The 13,174-nt window shown below is 47.0% G+C and overlaps 7 protein-coding genes across 13 annotated transcripts; 5 read left to right on the forward strand and 2 right to left on the reverse strand.

Moving 5' to 3' along the window:
* Positions 1-108: 108 nt before the first annotated feature.
* Positions 109-2,337, forward strand: LOC136189784 (ras-related protein Rab-5C-like). Of its 3 annotated transcripts, none has more exons than XM_065977793.1 (8): positions 109-285; positions 431-525; positions 628-711; positions 762-839; positions 916-989; positions 1,419-1,541; positions 1,603-1,696; positions 1,911-2,337. In XM_065977793.1, exons 2-8 carry the CDS (start codon positions 447-449, stop codon positions 2,024-2,026), a joined length of 648 nt encoding a protein of 215 aa, XP_065833865.1. In that variant the 5' UTR covers positions 109-285; positions 431-446; the 3' UTR covers positions 2,027-2,337. The 3 variants fall into 3 exon arrangements, with proteins under 3 accessions (XP_065833865.1, XP_065833866.1, XP_065833864.1); XM_065977794.1 differs by having other exon boundaries at positions 109-275; positions 447-525; XM_065977792.1 differs by having other exon boundaries at positions 110-275.
* Positions 2,300-5,003, forward strand: LOC136189783 (uncharacterized). Its single transcript, XM_065977790.1, has 16 exons — positions 2,300-2,495; positions 2,559-2,614; positions 2,665-2,677; positions 2,752-2,919; positions 2,964-3,031; positions 3,083-3,132; positions 3,180-3,318; positions 3,376-3,533; positions 3,586-3,695; positions 3,747-3,798; positions 3,845-4,008; positions 4,068-4,133; positions 4,187-4,263; positions 4,317-4,504; positions 4,559-4,693; positions 4,740-5,003. The coding sequence occupies exons 1-16, from the start codon at positions 2,307-2,309 to the stop codon at positions 4,877-4,879; spliced, it is 1,773 nt and encodes a 590-aa protein (XP_065833862.1). The 5' UTR covers positions 2,300-2,306; the 3' UTR covers positions 4,880-5,003.
* On the reverse strand, positions 4,441-5,986 carry LOC136190063 (metallophosphoesterase MPPED2-like). The gene is made up of 4 exons (XM_065978138.1): positions 5,481-5,986; positions 5,203-5,429; positions 4,936-5,144; positions 4,441-4,874 (listed from the first exon to the last, which is right to left on the reverse strand). Exons 1-3 carry the CDS (start codon positions 5,984-5,986, stop codon positions 5,017-5,019), a joined length of 861 nt encoding a protein of 286 aa, XP_065834210.1. The 3' UTR covers positions 4,441-4,874; positions 4,936-5,016.
* A 30-nt stretch (positions 5,987-6,016) lies between these two features.
* On the forward strand, positions 6,017-7,821 carry LOC136190001 (transmembrane protein 163a-like). The gene is made up of 8 exons (XM_065978073.1): positions 6,017-6,282; positions 6,342-6,464; positions 6,526-6,569; positions 6,635-6,729; positions 6,792-6,888; positions 7,260-7,371; positions 7,428-7,569; positions 7,634-7,821. Exons 1-8 carry the CDS (start codon positions 6,126-6,128, stop codon positions 7,686-7,688), a joined length of 825 nt encoding a protein of 274 aa, XP_065834145.1. The 5' UTR covers positions 6,017-6,125; the 3' UTR covers positions 7,689-7,821.
* A 98-nt stretch (positions 7,822-7,919) lies between these two features.
* Positions 7,920-8,716, forward strand: LOC136190002 (ubiquitin-conjugating enzyme E2 E3-like). Of its 2 annotated transcripts, none has more exons than XM_065978076.1 (4): positions 7,920-7,953; positions 8,007-8,057; positions 8,110-8,242; positions 8,311-8,716. In XM_065978076.1, exons 1-4 carry the CDS (start codon positions 7,934-7,936, stop codon positions 8,554-8,556), a joined length of 450 nt encoding a protein of 149 aa, XP_065834148.1. In that variant the 5' UTR covers positions 7,920-7,933; the 3' UTR covers positions 8,557-8,716. The 2 variants fall into 2 exon arrangements, with proteins under 2 accessions (XP_065834148.1, XP_065834146.1); XM_065978074.1 differs by having other exon boundaries at positions 7,930-7,953; positions 8,107-8,242.
* A 319-nt stretch (positions 8,717-9,035) lies between these two features.
* LOC136190418 (putative serine esterase Mb1866c) lies at positions 9,036-11,132 on the reverse strand. The gene has a single exon (XM_065978562.1). The coding sequence runs from the start codon at positions 11,119-11,121 to the stop codon at positions 9,205-9,207; it is 1,917 nt and encodes a 638-aa protein (XP_065834634.1). The 5' UTR covers positions 11,122-11,132; the 3' UTR covers positions 9,036-9,204.
* A 178-nt stretch (positions 11,133-11,310) lies between these two features.
* Positions 11,311-12,936, forward strand: LOC136190421 (guanylate kinase-like). 4 transcript variants are annotated; one of them, XM_065978567.1, is made up of 10 exons: positions 11,346-11,411; positions 11,502-11,566; positions 11,772-11,828; positions 11,880-11,996; positions 12,047-12,088; positions 12,135-12,295; positions 12,355-12,429; positions 12,517-12,601; positions 12,666-12,751; positions 12,806-12,936. In XM_065978567.1, exons 3-10 carry the CDS (start codon positions 11,783-11,785, stop codon positions 12,845-12,847), a joined length of 654 nt encoding a protein of 217 aa, XP_065834639.1. In that variant the 5' UTR covers positions 11,346-11,411; positions 11,502-11,566; positions 11,772-11,782; the 3' UTR covers positions 12,848-12,936. The 4 variants fall into 4 exon arrangements, with proteins under 4 accessions (XP_065834638.1, XP_065834639.1, XP_065834640.1 ...); XM_065978566.1 differs by lacking the exon at positions 11,502-11,566 and having other exon boundaries at positions 11,311-11,471; XM_065978568.1 differs by lacking the exon at positions 11,346-11,411 and having other exon boundaries at positions 11,502-11,608.
* Positions 12,937-13,174: the final 238 nt, after the last annotated feature.

The raw sequence follows: 13,174 nt of genomic DNA on the forward strand, positions 1-13,174 counted from the left end.
TTTATGTTTATTTTTAGTGCGGGCTAATTTCGTAGGCGCGTGCTAAAGAGTTCTACTTCCGTTTGTCACGTGCACTATGCATCACGTCATGCAATACGGGAGATCACAGAACATACCTGGGCGTCGCTGAGGTCACGCGGATCTCTCGATCAAATCGTAAGCGTTCGGCCTATTCACGCGTTCGTCCGCCAACGCTCACGCCATCTTCAACTGAAACGAACGCGCGCGATCGCCTTCACGTTCGAGAAAACCCGTCGCTTCCTTTCGGAGAATCGGTGAGAGAAGGTGCGCAGAAAGGGGCCTCACCCCGACAAATTCACCCTATACGCGCGTCTCCCGCACCCCATCTCTTCAATCATCGCGACCTCGTACGGGAATAGTCCCGTGCGCAGACCGCGCAGCGAATAAGTAGTCGATTTTCCTTCCTTAGCGACTTCACCCACTAGATGGCGGCACGTGGCCCAGGACAACGTCCCAATGGACCCGGACAGAACAAAATATGCCAGTTCAAACTCGTCTTACTCGGTAAACGAGCGCAGTCGATATTCGTGACGCGAACGCGACGATCGCCCTGCCCGTATCCTAATTGGGGGCCCCGCCTCCTCCTTTCTGTCCTCGCGCGTGCAGGAGAATCGGCCGTTGGAAAATCGAGTCTAGTTCTTCGGTTTGTAAAAGGGCAATTTCACGAGTACCAAGAATCGACCATAGGCGGTGAGTGAGAATCGAGACGAAAATATAAACGACGAGTCGCGTTGTTTTAGCTGCATTTCTGACGCAGACCGTCTGCTTGGAAGAGACGACCGTAAAATTCGAAATTTGGGATACAGCCGGTCAAGAAAATATCCTCTTTTTTTTCTCTTTTTTCTTCCTCTTCTTTCCGAGGGGATTTTATTCCTTAACTTTCTTCTCTCGCACGATATCACAGTCTTGCGCCGATGTACTATAGGGGAGCGCAGGCGGCGATCGTTGTGTATGACGTGACAAATCAGGTAAAGTGGGGTGGGAGACTATGAGTTTCCATAGAAGAGTGCGTAGTATGTCTTCAGTCTTCTTAGAAGACGACCGTGTAGAGAGGGAGGGTACAAGGGAAATGATGTCATAGGAAACTGTTCTGTTATCTGTGATTCCCTTAGATATATCGAACTTGTCTTATTAAGAAGGCCTACTAGTACGTATCTGTGACCCCTTTGACATAGCATGTATTACATAGATCATTTAATTTGTTTGTATGCTATCTGTGGCCTCGCGTGGGTCGATTCGTTTCTCTTTCACTTTGATGACATTCGTTGAGATGACGAGTCTGATATTGATTTTATTTTGATGTCAAGTACGAGGCATTTGTCTGAGTGAAGAGTCTCCCGCTTCTGAACTTAGAATCGCTTTATTTTCTTGATATTCTGAACTCGTCCTTCATTTAGGACACGTTTGCACGTGCAAAGAACTGGGTGAAAGAATTGCAGCGTCAGGCCAGTCCAAACATTGTCATTGCACTCTCCGGAAATAAAGCTGATTTGAGCAACAAGCGCATGGTGGACTACGAGGCAAAGAAGAGAAGAAAATCCATTAAGGATTCACATAATGGGGAATGGTTTCTGTTTGTAGGAGGCGCAAGCTTACGCGGACGACAATGGACTACTGTTTATGGAAACGTCAGCGAAAACGGCAATGAATGTTAATGAGATATTTCTCGCAATTGGTAAGAAATGGTACCAGTAGTCCCTCCCCATGAAGAGAGAAAAACGTTCTTCGAGTCTATTGCTCCCCTTTGATGACACATACATAGATGACGAGTCTGATTGTTTCCTTTGATGTCAAGTACGAGGCATTTGTCTGAGTGGATCCCCTTAGAACGCGCGGTCTACATCTCCTTGAATTTCCGCCTCCTATGTATTCCTATATTTATTCCCTAGCTAAAAAGTTGCCCAAGAGCGATCCTAGTCAAGCCGGTCGGCCGACGCGCGGCGTCGATCTTCAACAACAGGAGCAGCGCAGCTCGGGGGGTTGTTGCGGCGGCGGCAACAAGTGATGTGACGGGTTCGGGAAGATGCCTATTTTGCACGTCGCTTCATTATTTACTGTCAAACCTAATCAGCTCCGAGGAACATTAGTGTATAATATAGTTCTGCCAGTCTGCTTTTTTCTTTGTCGCGTGTATTTAGTACTTCTTTAGTTGTGTATTTCCCTTTCCTTCCCTTTGTCCCCGTTTTCGATTCTGATTCGTTAGATTTAGTGCTATCTGGCTGATATTGTGAGATCGTTCTTTCTCGTGCGTTTTTTCTTCCCCTGTTCGTCTTTTTTGGTATTACATGAATTGGAATACATATATTTACGTTTGTACCCCCAGGGGGGCGGTGACGATCCGGGCGTTGGAAATGTTGTTTGTCTCGTTTCTTGCTCTGCTGGGTCTTGCGGGATCCTCCGTTCCACTGCACGGTCTTTACGAGAACTGCATGCCTGCAGCGGAGCACTACAAGAATCCATTTGACTTTGATACCGTGAAAGCTAAACTTTCTTTGTGGGTACAGCAGTACATCTAGTGAACCGGTTTGTTTTTGCAGGTGAATCTGACTGCTACAGTCAAACTTCCTTCAGGAGGATCTGTTACCATCGATGGGTGAGTCACGTGTCATGTATTGTACTGTAACTTCTCAATGTATTTTCTAGATTCTACTATCAGGTAGTGTTGGCACGTGCAGAGTTATCTTTTGCAGCTGTGTGTGTGTCTCTCTCTCTCTCTCTCTCTCTCCAAAGAACTACAGTCGATCAAATAAGAATGATCGGGAGATTCTTACTCCAGAGGGCGATCCTGCATTTTGTATACGCTATGCTCCAGTAGAGGAAGGATCTCATTCTGGGACAATGGAACTGAAAGATCCTTCAGGAGTGAAAAAACATTCTTTTGAATTTTCAGCTGAAAAGGTGCAGTAGCATAGCTGTTTCATGAAGTTAATTTGAGTGCATAGGGAAGCGACATGAGAGGTTACATTAGGCTGGGAAGAAATAACTTGCATTTTCAGTTTGAAAACAACAGGTGGAATGACAAATTGTTATGGTGAAAACGTTCACGTTTAGCTTATGCCAGGACCTACTTTCCAGTCGGTGAAAACATATGCTGGGTGAGATATCAACAAGGTTAGCAAATAGCATTTATCTATTCAAATGCATAGTTGAGATATTAGGAACGTATGACTTTGATACGTACTTCTCGGCGTTGGCTAAGCACGGAGGCACGTACACTCGTCTGTGGTTGACGGACGCCTATATGGATGGCCTTGCCGTCGAAATTGCCATAGGAGTGTTCAATCTCACCAATCTCTGGTAAAAACGTCTGAAGTTGTGCTTCAGCGTTTGTCATTTTGTTGCGGGGGGGAAAAGGCGTCTGGATTACGTTGTGGCGCTGGCAGAACAGCTTGATATTCGACTTTTGATGTGCACTGAAAGTTTCAACTTGCTGCGCAGCAAAGCGCCGTACGATAAGTGGAGCACGTCCTATTTGAACAAGGCTAATGGTGGAATTCTCGATCGCCCGCAGGGTACACGTGTATTTCTAGAAACTGTGAAATTTTTGGTATCGCCTTTGTCTAGATTTTTTTACGGACGAAGCTGCCAAAGCTGATTATAAAGGCAGACTGCGTTATCTAATTTCGCGATATGGTTATTCGACGAGCGTCTTTGCATGGGAATATTTTAACGAGGTTTTGTATTGAAAAAACAGGCGAGGATACGACGTTAAAATTTCCTCCTAGGTCGACATCACCGATGGATACAGTTCCACTGCTCAGGTGGCATGGATCAAAGGTTCCTTGATCTCATCTACCTATTTCTCTTATTCTCTTATTATTAGAGATGACCGATTGGATACACGGTCTTGATACGAATCGTCATCTCGTTTCTACGTCCTATTCGAACTCAGCTGGCGATCCAAACGTGCAGGCTCTAGACAGTCTCGATTTTACGATGACCCACAGCTACAATGAGAACGACATCGCTGCATCAACGGCCCAGTGGGTAAGCTAGAAACCAAAACGACCTATCAAGAGCACACCACAGCATTTGACTGTTTCTAGCCAAAAATGAAGGTGGAGAAATACAAAAAGCCGTCGTACGTAGCAGAATTCGGAATAGGCAATGAAGTAATATCTAAACTATTTACTAGTCCCGTTCTAGTACTCCGTCACTTTCTCAGAATCAAGACAAGGCTGGCTGGTCTCTTCATAACGGCTTATGGGCGCCTGTCATGCAATTTGGCGCTGGGACATGCATGTAAATTTCAAAATCAACTTCTTTTTGTAAATTTAGCATTTGTCTTTTTGTAGGACGTGGTGGTGGGATAGCTGGGTGGCGCCAAATAACCTCTATGGAGCATTCGTCGGGGTGAGCGAGTTTGTCAAGTTGGTTGAATGGGCTCAATATGACTGGATGGCGGTTGAAAATGTGACGACGAGTTTAAACACGAGTCGGCTTTACTTGATGGTCGGAAAATCGCTTCACAAACAATTTCCACGTGAGTATCTTCTACACAGTCAGAATATGGGATTATGCATGTCCGATGCTTAAGCGATTAAGGGATACGCTGTCGCCGTTCTGTGGGCGCAAAACCTCTGCTCGACCTGGAAAAAACACCACGACGGAATTGCATGCAGCAAGCAGAGCGATCTCGCTATCACCATACCGGGATGTCAATACCAACAAAGTACAAATACCCAATGTGATGCCCATACAAATTCGTCTGCTTTTAGACTACGAAGTAACTTGGTATAACACGACAACAGGAAAACCGCTGCCCCTCGAGACCCACGATCCGTGCGCCGACGGCACGTTGAAGTTCACGGCTCCCGACTTCTTGTACGACATAGCGGGAATAGCCCTAATAACTTAAAAGGGATTGGCGATGGGTCTGTTTCAACGTTTATTTTGTATTTCTTTCTTTCTTACTTTGTACTAATGTTTCTTTTGCAGCGCTCTGGTTTCCTCCACTCCAAAAAAACATGTGAAACATTTCGGCCGACTTGTAAATTATTTTGCTTTTTGCTGCCTCTTGCCAGGCAAATCAAACACAATAGGGGGCTGCGTTGGCGTGTACTGATACGAACACGTTGACGCGTTCACAAAGACTGTTTGACCATCAGTAGTCATCCCATAGCCTAAGAAAGGAACTTTACTCTACGTACAGTGTAGTACCCTCCCAATTACTCTACGTGCCTTCATGTATGTGCCCAAAAACGTGATACTTTGGCTTGATACGCGTTTGAATTTCGCGAAGCAGGTCAACGCAGCCGGCTCGATCTCCACTGAAGCACAGATCCCCATGTCCTATCGGTGGTCCATGGGTCATTAGAATGTCTATATCGTTCGGTATCATAGCCCATTTGTCTTGGAGCGCCTTCCCACGTGGAAGATTAAATGCCCAATCGCAAAATTCTGGCTGCCTAAACGTTGATGTATAAAATTCCACTTATCTAATAAATGTCGATACTTACCATGGAGACCCGTATATTTTGAATCCAAGGACTTCCGTCGCTTCATCTTGCAAGTAGATGCAATTGGTTAGCAACGCTCGGACTGCTTCGGAGTCGCACGTTTTCCCGCCGAGAAAGCGAAACGACGTTTTCTCGAATGAGGCGACGTCGAATGTAAGTTCGTGATTTCCTGCAATGACGATCTTGTATCGGTGTGGAAGTCGACCGAGAAATTCGTTGAATTTCTGCACTTCGTCGGGTCGGCCCATTCGGCTGAAGTCGCCGCTGTGCAAGAGCACGTCTCCCTCGGGCACGTCGAGACGATCCGTTTTGCTGTGCGTGTCTGATAGGCAGACGAATCGCGTGTGTCCCTCTGCTTTCGCCGTGTTACGAGACACTCCGTGCACTTTGCGCACTTTCTGCTTCGCGCTCAGTTGCTCCCAGGACGTGTAAGGATCCTGGACAAGCTGTGGAGAAACGTCCTTCCATATTCGATCAAAACTGCACTTGCTTTTCTTAGCGCCCATTGCAGCTATACGGGGACGCACTGACGTCATCAGAAAAACTGTACACAGAGAAACCACTGCACTTCCTTAGGACTGCAGTCTTGCTCCAGCCTCGCTTGCGTGGCCCACTCGAACGGCTAGCCGTTTCACGACTTCAACCATGTCGACGAGCGACAGCAGCAGCGGAAAAACGAAACTCCTCATGGCGACCTACGCGTACGAAATCCAGCGAACCGACGTCCACGCGGGAATCGACTCGATCGACTCGATCGACTCGTCACCATTCGCCTATCAGTGCATATCAGCAATAGACGACCGTGAGAGCAGAAACAGAGAGGAAGTTCTAAGAATGAAATTCCTCCCCCCCCTCCCTTAGAACTGACTCTCGGTCGCGAGCACAAGCTCACGCCGCACGTCGTTCGTCGTTGGCGCAGTTTCGCTCTAATGCTCGCCTGGATGTCGATCGTCGTCAATTTCGCGATGGCCGTCGTCGCATTCGGTGACCGTTTCGATCGTTCGAAAACGCGACACGTGTTCTCACACGTTTTTTTCTTTCTTAGTATTCGCCTTCGTCGCGAACAGTCCGGCGTCGTTTGGATTCGCTGTAAGATGGCGACTCTCTGCATCCGTTTCGTTGCATAAATATTGGCGATCGTTTTTCTTTTCAAGTTCAACGCCGCTCTCGACTCGCTGACGTCGATATTGGTTCTGTGGCGATTTTGGGGTCGCGACGGCGCCAAGTTTTCGTGGAAGCGAGAATGGAGGTTTGTTTGGGTCGATTTTGATTTTGATTGGAGAACATCATCATCATCTTTTTTGTTCGAAGAGCGACTATTGCCATCGCCGTTTTATTCGTTTTTTCGTCGCTGGGAATCAGTGCTCGAGCCATCGTCGCTCTCTGCACAGAACAAAAACCAGATGACGTACGGTGAAAGTATTGTATTGTACTGCAGAATCTCGCATCTAAGGACCACCTTGCATAAGACCATTTCTTACTTACTAAGTTCGTAGTGTTTTAGCTACCTCGAAATGGAAGCACTTGTTTGTGTCCCTAAGAGGTGGTCGTGATTTCGAAGTTGAATAATTGTTACTAAAGTGCAAACTGATATCTGTAATAATTTCTCAAGTTATTTTTTCCCCAGGATATTAATGTAGTAAGTTTGTTTGTATTGGATATTTGAGTCTGTACACGTTGGGACGATGACTTAGTTCTTTTGCCTCCCAAGGGTGGTTATAGATTTGAGGTTCTAAAGATATAGTCTACGCAGATACAGAGTCTTTTTCTGTCTTTTAGGCGATGGCAATAATCATCATGTCTTCGATCATGCTGTTTATGTCGGCGGCCATGGCTTGGGGAAAGTACGTTGCTGGTGTTGGGATGCACAGCACTGTTTTGAAAATTGATGGTTGGACGAGAAGCTCGTTAAAATCGTGTTTGACATCAGTTTTCTTTTTTTTCTAGCATTGAATAGCGGACTTGGGGCTCTCATGGGTCTTGGCGTTGTAATCAGTTCCGTTGTTTATACTTTTGTTGATTCTGTTTGGTATTTGGATTCAATTGTTGGACTTTTGATAGCGTTGGTGCTTTTTTCAACTGGAGTCAGGTTTGTTGTATACAGCAACGCGTTTTAGGGGTTTTTACTGAGAAGGCGTCTTTTTTTGTGATAGGATGTTGATAAAGTTGCTCTCTCGACGAGGACGACTATCGCCACCACAAGAGTGACGAAGAAAGCTGATAAAGAAGATCTATACTTTGCAGTTGCACGTCGCAGAGAATTGCAAGAGATTATGAGACAGGATTCTATATATTAGTTTACTATCAAATGAATAAGATGATATCCTTTGCACTCATCAAACGTACAGTTGGTAAGTTGTGTATGCATTTGCAAGTTTGACAGAGTTCAATTAGAGAGCGCACAATTATTCATTCAATTCGATAACGCCAGTTACTGTCCCGGATAGAATACAATGCAGTCCGTGTCGAAAAGGTGCTCATCTGCTGGGTTTTTCAATCGCACGATCGTTCAGTGGCCTCCTTCAGACTTCACAAAGAGCTCGAAGACATCACAGCGGATCCACCGCCCTGTTGCAGGCAAGAATAACGACGCCCCCTTCTTCCCAAACGCGACGTCGCTTCGTAGCAGTGCTGGACCGAGAGGCGACGACATATACAATTGGGTAGCAACGATCCAAGGTCCAACCGGCTCTCCCTACGAAGGGGGCCTCTTCTTTTTGAACATCGCATTTCCGAAAGACTATCCTTTTAAACCGCCCCAGGTACAGTGCAGTAGTAGGTGTTCATCATTCTGGCTAAATAAATTAAATTAAATTTTTGTGGAGTTCAGATTAGCTTCAAAACGAGGATATATCATTGTAATATTAACAGTCAGGGAGCCATCTGTTTGGACATATTACGCGACGCTTGGAGTCCCGTTTTGACCGTATCCAAAGTTCTCATTTCGATCACGTCTCTTCTTGCCGATTGCAATCCTGCCGATCCTCTCGTCGGCAGCATCGCGCGCAAGTATCTGACCAATCGCGAGGAGCACGATCGAACGGCGAGATTGTGGACGGAAAAGTTTGCAAAGTAGAGTCGAAGACAGAAGAAGAAGAGTATGTCAAGTTTATGTAGTTTATGTAGTGCAGAGCTAATGAGAAAAATAATCACGCATAGCTACTGTTTGCATGACCGCGTCATCCCCCGTACAGTTCTAACCTCGTTTAGTAAAGCGACTTCAATTTATTGATTGCGCTTCGCTAAGCGCAGTAAGGTCGTGACCTCAGGAAGGAACCTCAGGATGTGTAAAATAGTCAGTTCGCGATCTAATGAATGCCAATCTAATCGGTAGATAGCTGAACGGAAATGTCGGAAGGGAAACGTCAGCTGGCTTTTCACGTCGCTGTGACGCCATAAGCCAGATGACGTTTCCGCAACATAGGGAGTGAAAACCCAAACCGCACCAATTAGATGTTTTCTTCCTTGACTTCCATCTGTGTTTTCGTCTTCGCTTCCACTGATTAGATTTGAGGTTTGTGGTGGTGTCCCACCTACACACTATCGTGCATTTGATTTAATCATAGATAAAATAGAAGAATTAATTGTCTTCTCCTACGCGGCGGCCTACATTACGATCATCGTAACTTTACAAGCAATCTATCAATATCAAACTCCGCACACAAACTCTAGAAAGTAATGTTGTCTTTTAGAATCGAAAGGCGACTTTTGGAAGCAAAAAACATTATTCAACAGGCAGAGCAACATATGAGCTATACTGACCACCCCAGTACACGTGCCACTTGAGCGGAACATCAAACTCGCTTACGTCAAAATTTTTGTCGTCAGCACCGGAAAAAGCCAGGCGAAAAGCGTGTCCAACGTCGAAACGATATGACACCGGTAGCAAATCAAACTCAATTAACTCAATGCCAGAAAGCGGACGCCAATCGGCTCGAGTATACGAGCGCTCACACTTGGTCGACGACGACGACGAAGAGCGACACCGATGCGACGCCCTCAGCGGAGCCTCGGTCACATACGTAACCGTATTCGCCTGCAGGTCAACATCTTCCAGATACGCAAAGACGATAAGATCAGTCGCATTGACGGCTTCCACGTGGACGGCGACGTGAACCGAGCCGGTAACGACGAGCGCACCGGACAACGGAGGCGACGTATAGACGAGCAACGCCTCGTCTTCGCGAGCCCGATCCGGATACGGATTCGAGCGAAGATAGACCTGTTGGACGATGCTCCATCTCACGACTAACCCGGAAGAAGAGCCGAAGTCGACGTCATATTCATCGCGTCCCGTCGACGCCGACAACTCTTTCGCCAACGAAAAATCGTTTCCAAAGTAGTAGACAACGTCGTCGTGCCTCGGGGGCCACGCGTCGGCCGACTTCCACTTCTCCTCGCCCATCGTGAAATAGCGAACGGGTTTCTCCGAGCCGAATCCCGCGACGTCGATTCCCTTTAGGTGATAGTCGAAAAAGCGCACCTGATCGAGACCGAAATCGAAACAGGGTCGCGTTCCGACGCTGAACGGCGACCAATTCAAATATCCCCCGTGCACCCACGGTCCCAGTGTCAGTCGCGCGGCGCCGTTCAATCGCTCGGGAACGCGCACCAATCCGCGAGCGAAGCCCAAGTCGTAATAGCCGCTATAGACGGCGACGGCGACGTCGTTTGCAATCAATTTTTCCCAAGCCGACGCGTCGCCCAAGGCGAGCGACCCAAAAGCCGGCGAATCGTCGACGTCGGAAAAGACGACGTCGTCTCGAAAGCGACAGCGTCGCCAAGCGTCGGTTGCGTTCCAATTTCGCGTCGACCGATTGCGCAGCGCCTCGTCCAGCGACATCTCTTTGACCGGAACGACGCCGCCTACGACGTACTTCGCCACCAAGGCGTACCACCAAGGCGGCCAATTGCGTTCGTCCAGCTCATAGCCCGTAAAGGGAACGTTTGTCTCAAAAGCGTTAATGGCCTTTAGGTACGGCCCGACAAAGGCACTGCAAGGCACGCCCCCGGGAGCACCGCTTTCAAACATTTCGGTTGGGAAGAAATCGGCAAAAACCGCCTTGATTTCACCACCGGCAGCGTCTGCGGCCAATATGAGTGCGTTGACGCCGTCGTAGCTGACGCCGGTGGCGCCGATTTTTTTCCCGTTACACCAAGGCTGGGCTCGAATCCATTTGAGAATTTCCTGAAAGTCGGCGCGTTCGCGCGGCGACAGGTCGTAGAGGCGTGTCCCGTACGAGGCGCCCGAACCGCGCGTTTCGGCAACGACGAGCGCGTAGCCGCGCGGGACGAGATAGTCGATCATTCGAGTCGATCTGACGTTGATTTGGCTGCCGAGGAAGATGGAGAAAGGCCATCGGACGACGTTAGCTCGATTGTAGCGCGTCATTTGAATGATCGTCGGAAGTGGAGGCTTTTCTGGGGTCCAGTCGCTTGGTATGTACGTGTCCAAGGCCAATAGGGTGCCGTCGTCGACTGTGACGGCGTGGGTGCGCAGGTCGAACGTTCCGTTTGGAACGTCGAAGGCGTCGACGTCGAACCAACCGGCATCTGAGGATGGGCACGGCAGTTTCGAGTACCGCCACCACAGAGCGGCTGCGCCTATAGCCAAAATTGCTATTATTGCGGCGTACTTCATGTAGCGTTTTATACGGGATTCGAGCTACTACATCCTGAATTATTTTTTTCAAATGTGCTTGGCTAATTAGTTCATGGCACGTGCATTTACTAAATTAATTGAATTAAGTCATTAATAAATTGTAGAATCCACTACGGGTCTTCCTACTAAATCCGGGTCGCAGGTTTGCGCATGGCATTTTCTCGTTACTCCAGTTACTCCCGTTGCTTCGCATTCCTTGCCGTGCGTGGCTTGGGTTCGACATCGACCAGTGCGAATCGCACCATATCTCTAGGAAAGGCTGAAAAAAGGTCACGAATCGCTTCGAATGGGAAGCAACGCGAGTTGCACCGCGGCGACGTCCGCTAAAGGTCTCAAAATGTTGTTTGTCTTTTCTCTAGAGTGGCCGTAGTTGCTGGAGTGTCTGTATTAGTAGGCTACGTAGCTCTCAAGACAGCCTTTCGCGGTACGGCTCATTGACCACTCCCCTAATCATAAAGTCGTGCAAGTAAACACTATAGGCTAGCGTTACGACAGTCCTAAAAGACAAAATTGCATTACTAGCGTTGTTTAGGAACTGTCGTAGCACTCGGCCTTTTTTTTGAACGGCACTTCGAACAACAAATTTTTAATTAATTAATTATTGCACATTTTTTCGCGCTAAATCGTAGATCTTGAAACTATGACGGATAAACGACAAAAGACTAAAGAAGCTGAATCGAAAAAAGGTACGCTTTTTTGATCAGAGAGAGTACCTTCAGAGCGCAATATTTTTTTAGAAAGTGAATTCCTTCCCCGACCTTTGGTTGTGGCTGGACCAAGTGGCTCAGGCAAGAGCACACTGCTGAAAAAACTCTTCGAAGAATTTCCAGGCGCTCTTGGATTCAGCGTTTCACGTGTGTTGAATCGTACGTTGTGGAGAAATATAATAGTTATGTGGGTATAGATACTACTAGGAAGCCACGTCCAAACGAAGTTGATGGAAAAGGTAAAGTGAAGAATCGTAATGAACATTGCTTATATATTTTTTCTAGATTATCATTTCGTTTCAAGAGAAGCCATGGAGGCCGAGATTGCAGATGGAAAGTTTATTGAATCGGCCGTCTTTTCTTCAAACATGTACGGGACAAGTAAACGGGCTGTTGCTGATGTCTTACAAGCGGGACGAATTTGCGTCTTAGATATTGACATGCAGGTAAGAAACGCAACGTCGTCAACTGAAGTTTGACTGGCATCGATTTCTTTAATTAAAAGGGCGTTCGAAACGTGAAGACGACAGATTTGAATCCAATATACATATTGATCAAACCGCCTTCTTTTGAAGTACTGGTAAGTTTTTAGCAGATGTCAGTCTCTCTATCTCTCTCTTAGCAACCGTTTTATTTTGATATGTATTTTTTTGCTTATGTATCTTAGGAGCAAAGGCTTCGAGGGAGGCATACTGATACTGAGGAAGCCATAAGCCAAAGATTAGGCGCAGCCAAAGAAGAGCTCGAATATGGTAAAAGCGTTTTTATTTTGGGTTCTCTTCATTAAATTGATTAGTTGGCCTGTTCACACTGTAGCTAGTCAACCTGGAGTGTTTGACCACGTGGTTGTGAATGACACCGTAGAGAATGCCTATTCTCAGCTTCGGGGCTTTTTGATTGAGGTATCACGTGGCATTTCCAGGTGGTTACACGTTTTATACACTGAAGGCATTTAGGATATCAAGAAATTGAGTGACGCGAAAGAAAAAGCGAGCTAAGGCGTTTGGTGAATGCTGTGACTATTATTTACGTTATACTTCAATTCTACTGTGGGTTTTAGTTGTACGGATCCGTGGTTTAGTGTGCACCCGCGGGTGTTAGCGCGCGTGACTTCGCGAAGAATTCTACGAGGATTCCGCTCTCCACAGTACCGCCGTCTCGTCGTGCAAGTCCTAACAGATGTTATACCTTCTTTTATTGGAGTCTAGTTCATCTAAATTAGTGGGGTCTCTTTAGGACACGCGGCGGAATCTTGATCCTCGTTCTCCTCACAGCTACGCACCTCTCCAGCGTAGTCGCGCATTCGAGAGGCGTCATTAGCGGCA

This window comes from Oscarella lobularis, chromosome 8, assembly GCF_947507565.1.
Source record: "Oscarella lobularis chromosome 8, ooOscLobu1.1, whole genome shotgun sequence".
Taxonomy (NCBI): Eukaryota; Metazoa; Porifera; class Homoscleromorpha; order Homosclerophorida; family Oscarellidae; genus Oscarella; species Oscarella lobularis.

Bases quoted from the DNA above. Each gene is read 5' to 3' on its own strand.
- LOC136190001 (XM_065978073.1), top strand. From the start codon at position 6,126: ATGTCGACGAGCGACAGCAGCAGCGGAAAAACGAAACTCCTCATGGCG. The intron at 6,465-6,525 runs GTGACCGTTTCG...TTTCTTTCTTAG, and splicing joins GATGGCCGTCGTCGCATTCG to TATTCGCCTTCGTCGCGAAC. The intron at 7,372-7,427 runs GTTGGACGAGAA...TTTTTTTTCTAG, and splicing joins CACTGTTTTGAAAATTGATG to CATTGAATAGCGGACTTGGG.
- LOC136190002 (XM_065978074.1), top strand. From the start codon at position 7,934: ATGCAGTCCGTGTCGAAAAG. The intron at 7,954-8,006 runs GTGCTCATCTGC...GGCCTCCTTCAG, and splicing joins ATGCAGTCCGTGTCGAAAAG to ACTTCACAAAGAGCTCGAAG. The intron at 8,243-8,310 runs GTACAGTGCAGT...TGTGGAGTTCAG, and splicing joins ATCCTTTTAAACCGCCCCAG to ATTAGCTTCAAAACGAGGAT.
- LOC136189784 (XM_065977793.1), top strand. From the start codon at position 447: ATGGCGGCACGTGGCCCAGGACAACGTCCCAATGGACCCGGACAGAAC. The intron at 990-1,418 runs GTAAAGTGGGGT...TCCTTCATTTAG, and splicing joins TGTATGACGTGACAAATCAG to GACACGTTTGCACGTGCAAA. The intron at 1,542-1,602 runs GCAAAGAAGAGA...TTCTGTTTGTAG, and splicing joins AGCGCATGGTGGACTACGAG to GAGGCGCAAGCTTACGCGGA.
- LOC136190421 (XM_065978566.1), top strand. From the start codon at position 11,429: ATGGGAAGCAACGCGAGTTGCACCGCGGCGACGTCCGCTAAAG. The intron at 11,472-11,771 runs GTCTCAAAATGT...GCTAAATCGTAG, and splicing joins CGCGGCGACGTCCGCTAAAG to ATCTTGAAACTATGACGGAT. The intron at 12,602-12,665 runs GTAAAAGCGTTT...TTCACACTGTAG, and splicing joins CAAAGAAGAGCTCGAATATG to CTAGTCAACCTGGAGTGTTT.
- LOC136190418 (XM_065978562.1), bottom strand. From the start codon at position 11,121: ATGAAGTACGCCGCAATAATAGCAATTTTGGCTATAGGCGCAGCCGCT.
- LOC136190063 (XM_065978138.1), bottom strand. From the start codon at position 5,986: ATGGGCGCTAAGAAAAGCAAGTGCAGTTTTGATCGAATATGGAAGGAC. The intron at 5,430-5,480 runs GTAAGTATCGAC...ATCAACGTTTAG, and splicing joins AAAATATACGGGTCTCCATG to GCAGCCAGAATTTTGCGATT. The intron at 5,145-5,202 runs GCACGTAGAGTA...TTCCTTTCTTAG, and splicing joins TTTTGGGCACATACATGAAG to GCTATGGGATGACTACTGAT.
- LOC136189783 (XM_065977790.1), top strand. From the start codon at position 2,307: ATGAATTGGAATACATATATTTACGTTTGTACCCCCAGGGGGGCGGTG. The intron at 3,133-3,179 runs GTTAGCAAATAG...TTGAGATATTAG, and splicing joins CTGGGTGAGATATCAACAAG to GAACGTATGACTTTGATACG. The intron at 3,319-3,375 runs GTAAAAACGTCT...GGGGGGGAAAAG, and splicing joins TTCAATCTCACCAATCTCTG to GCGTCTGGATTACGTTGTGG.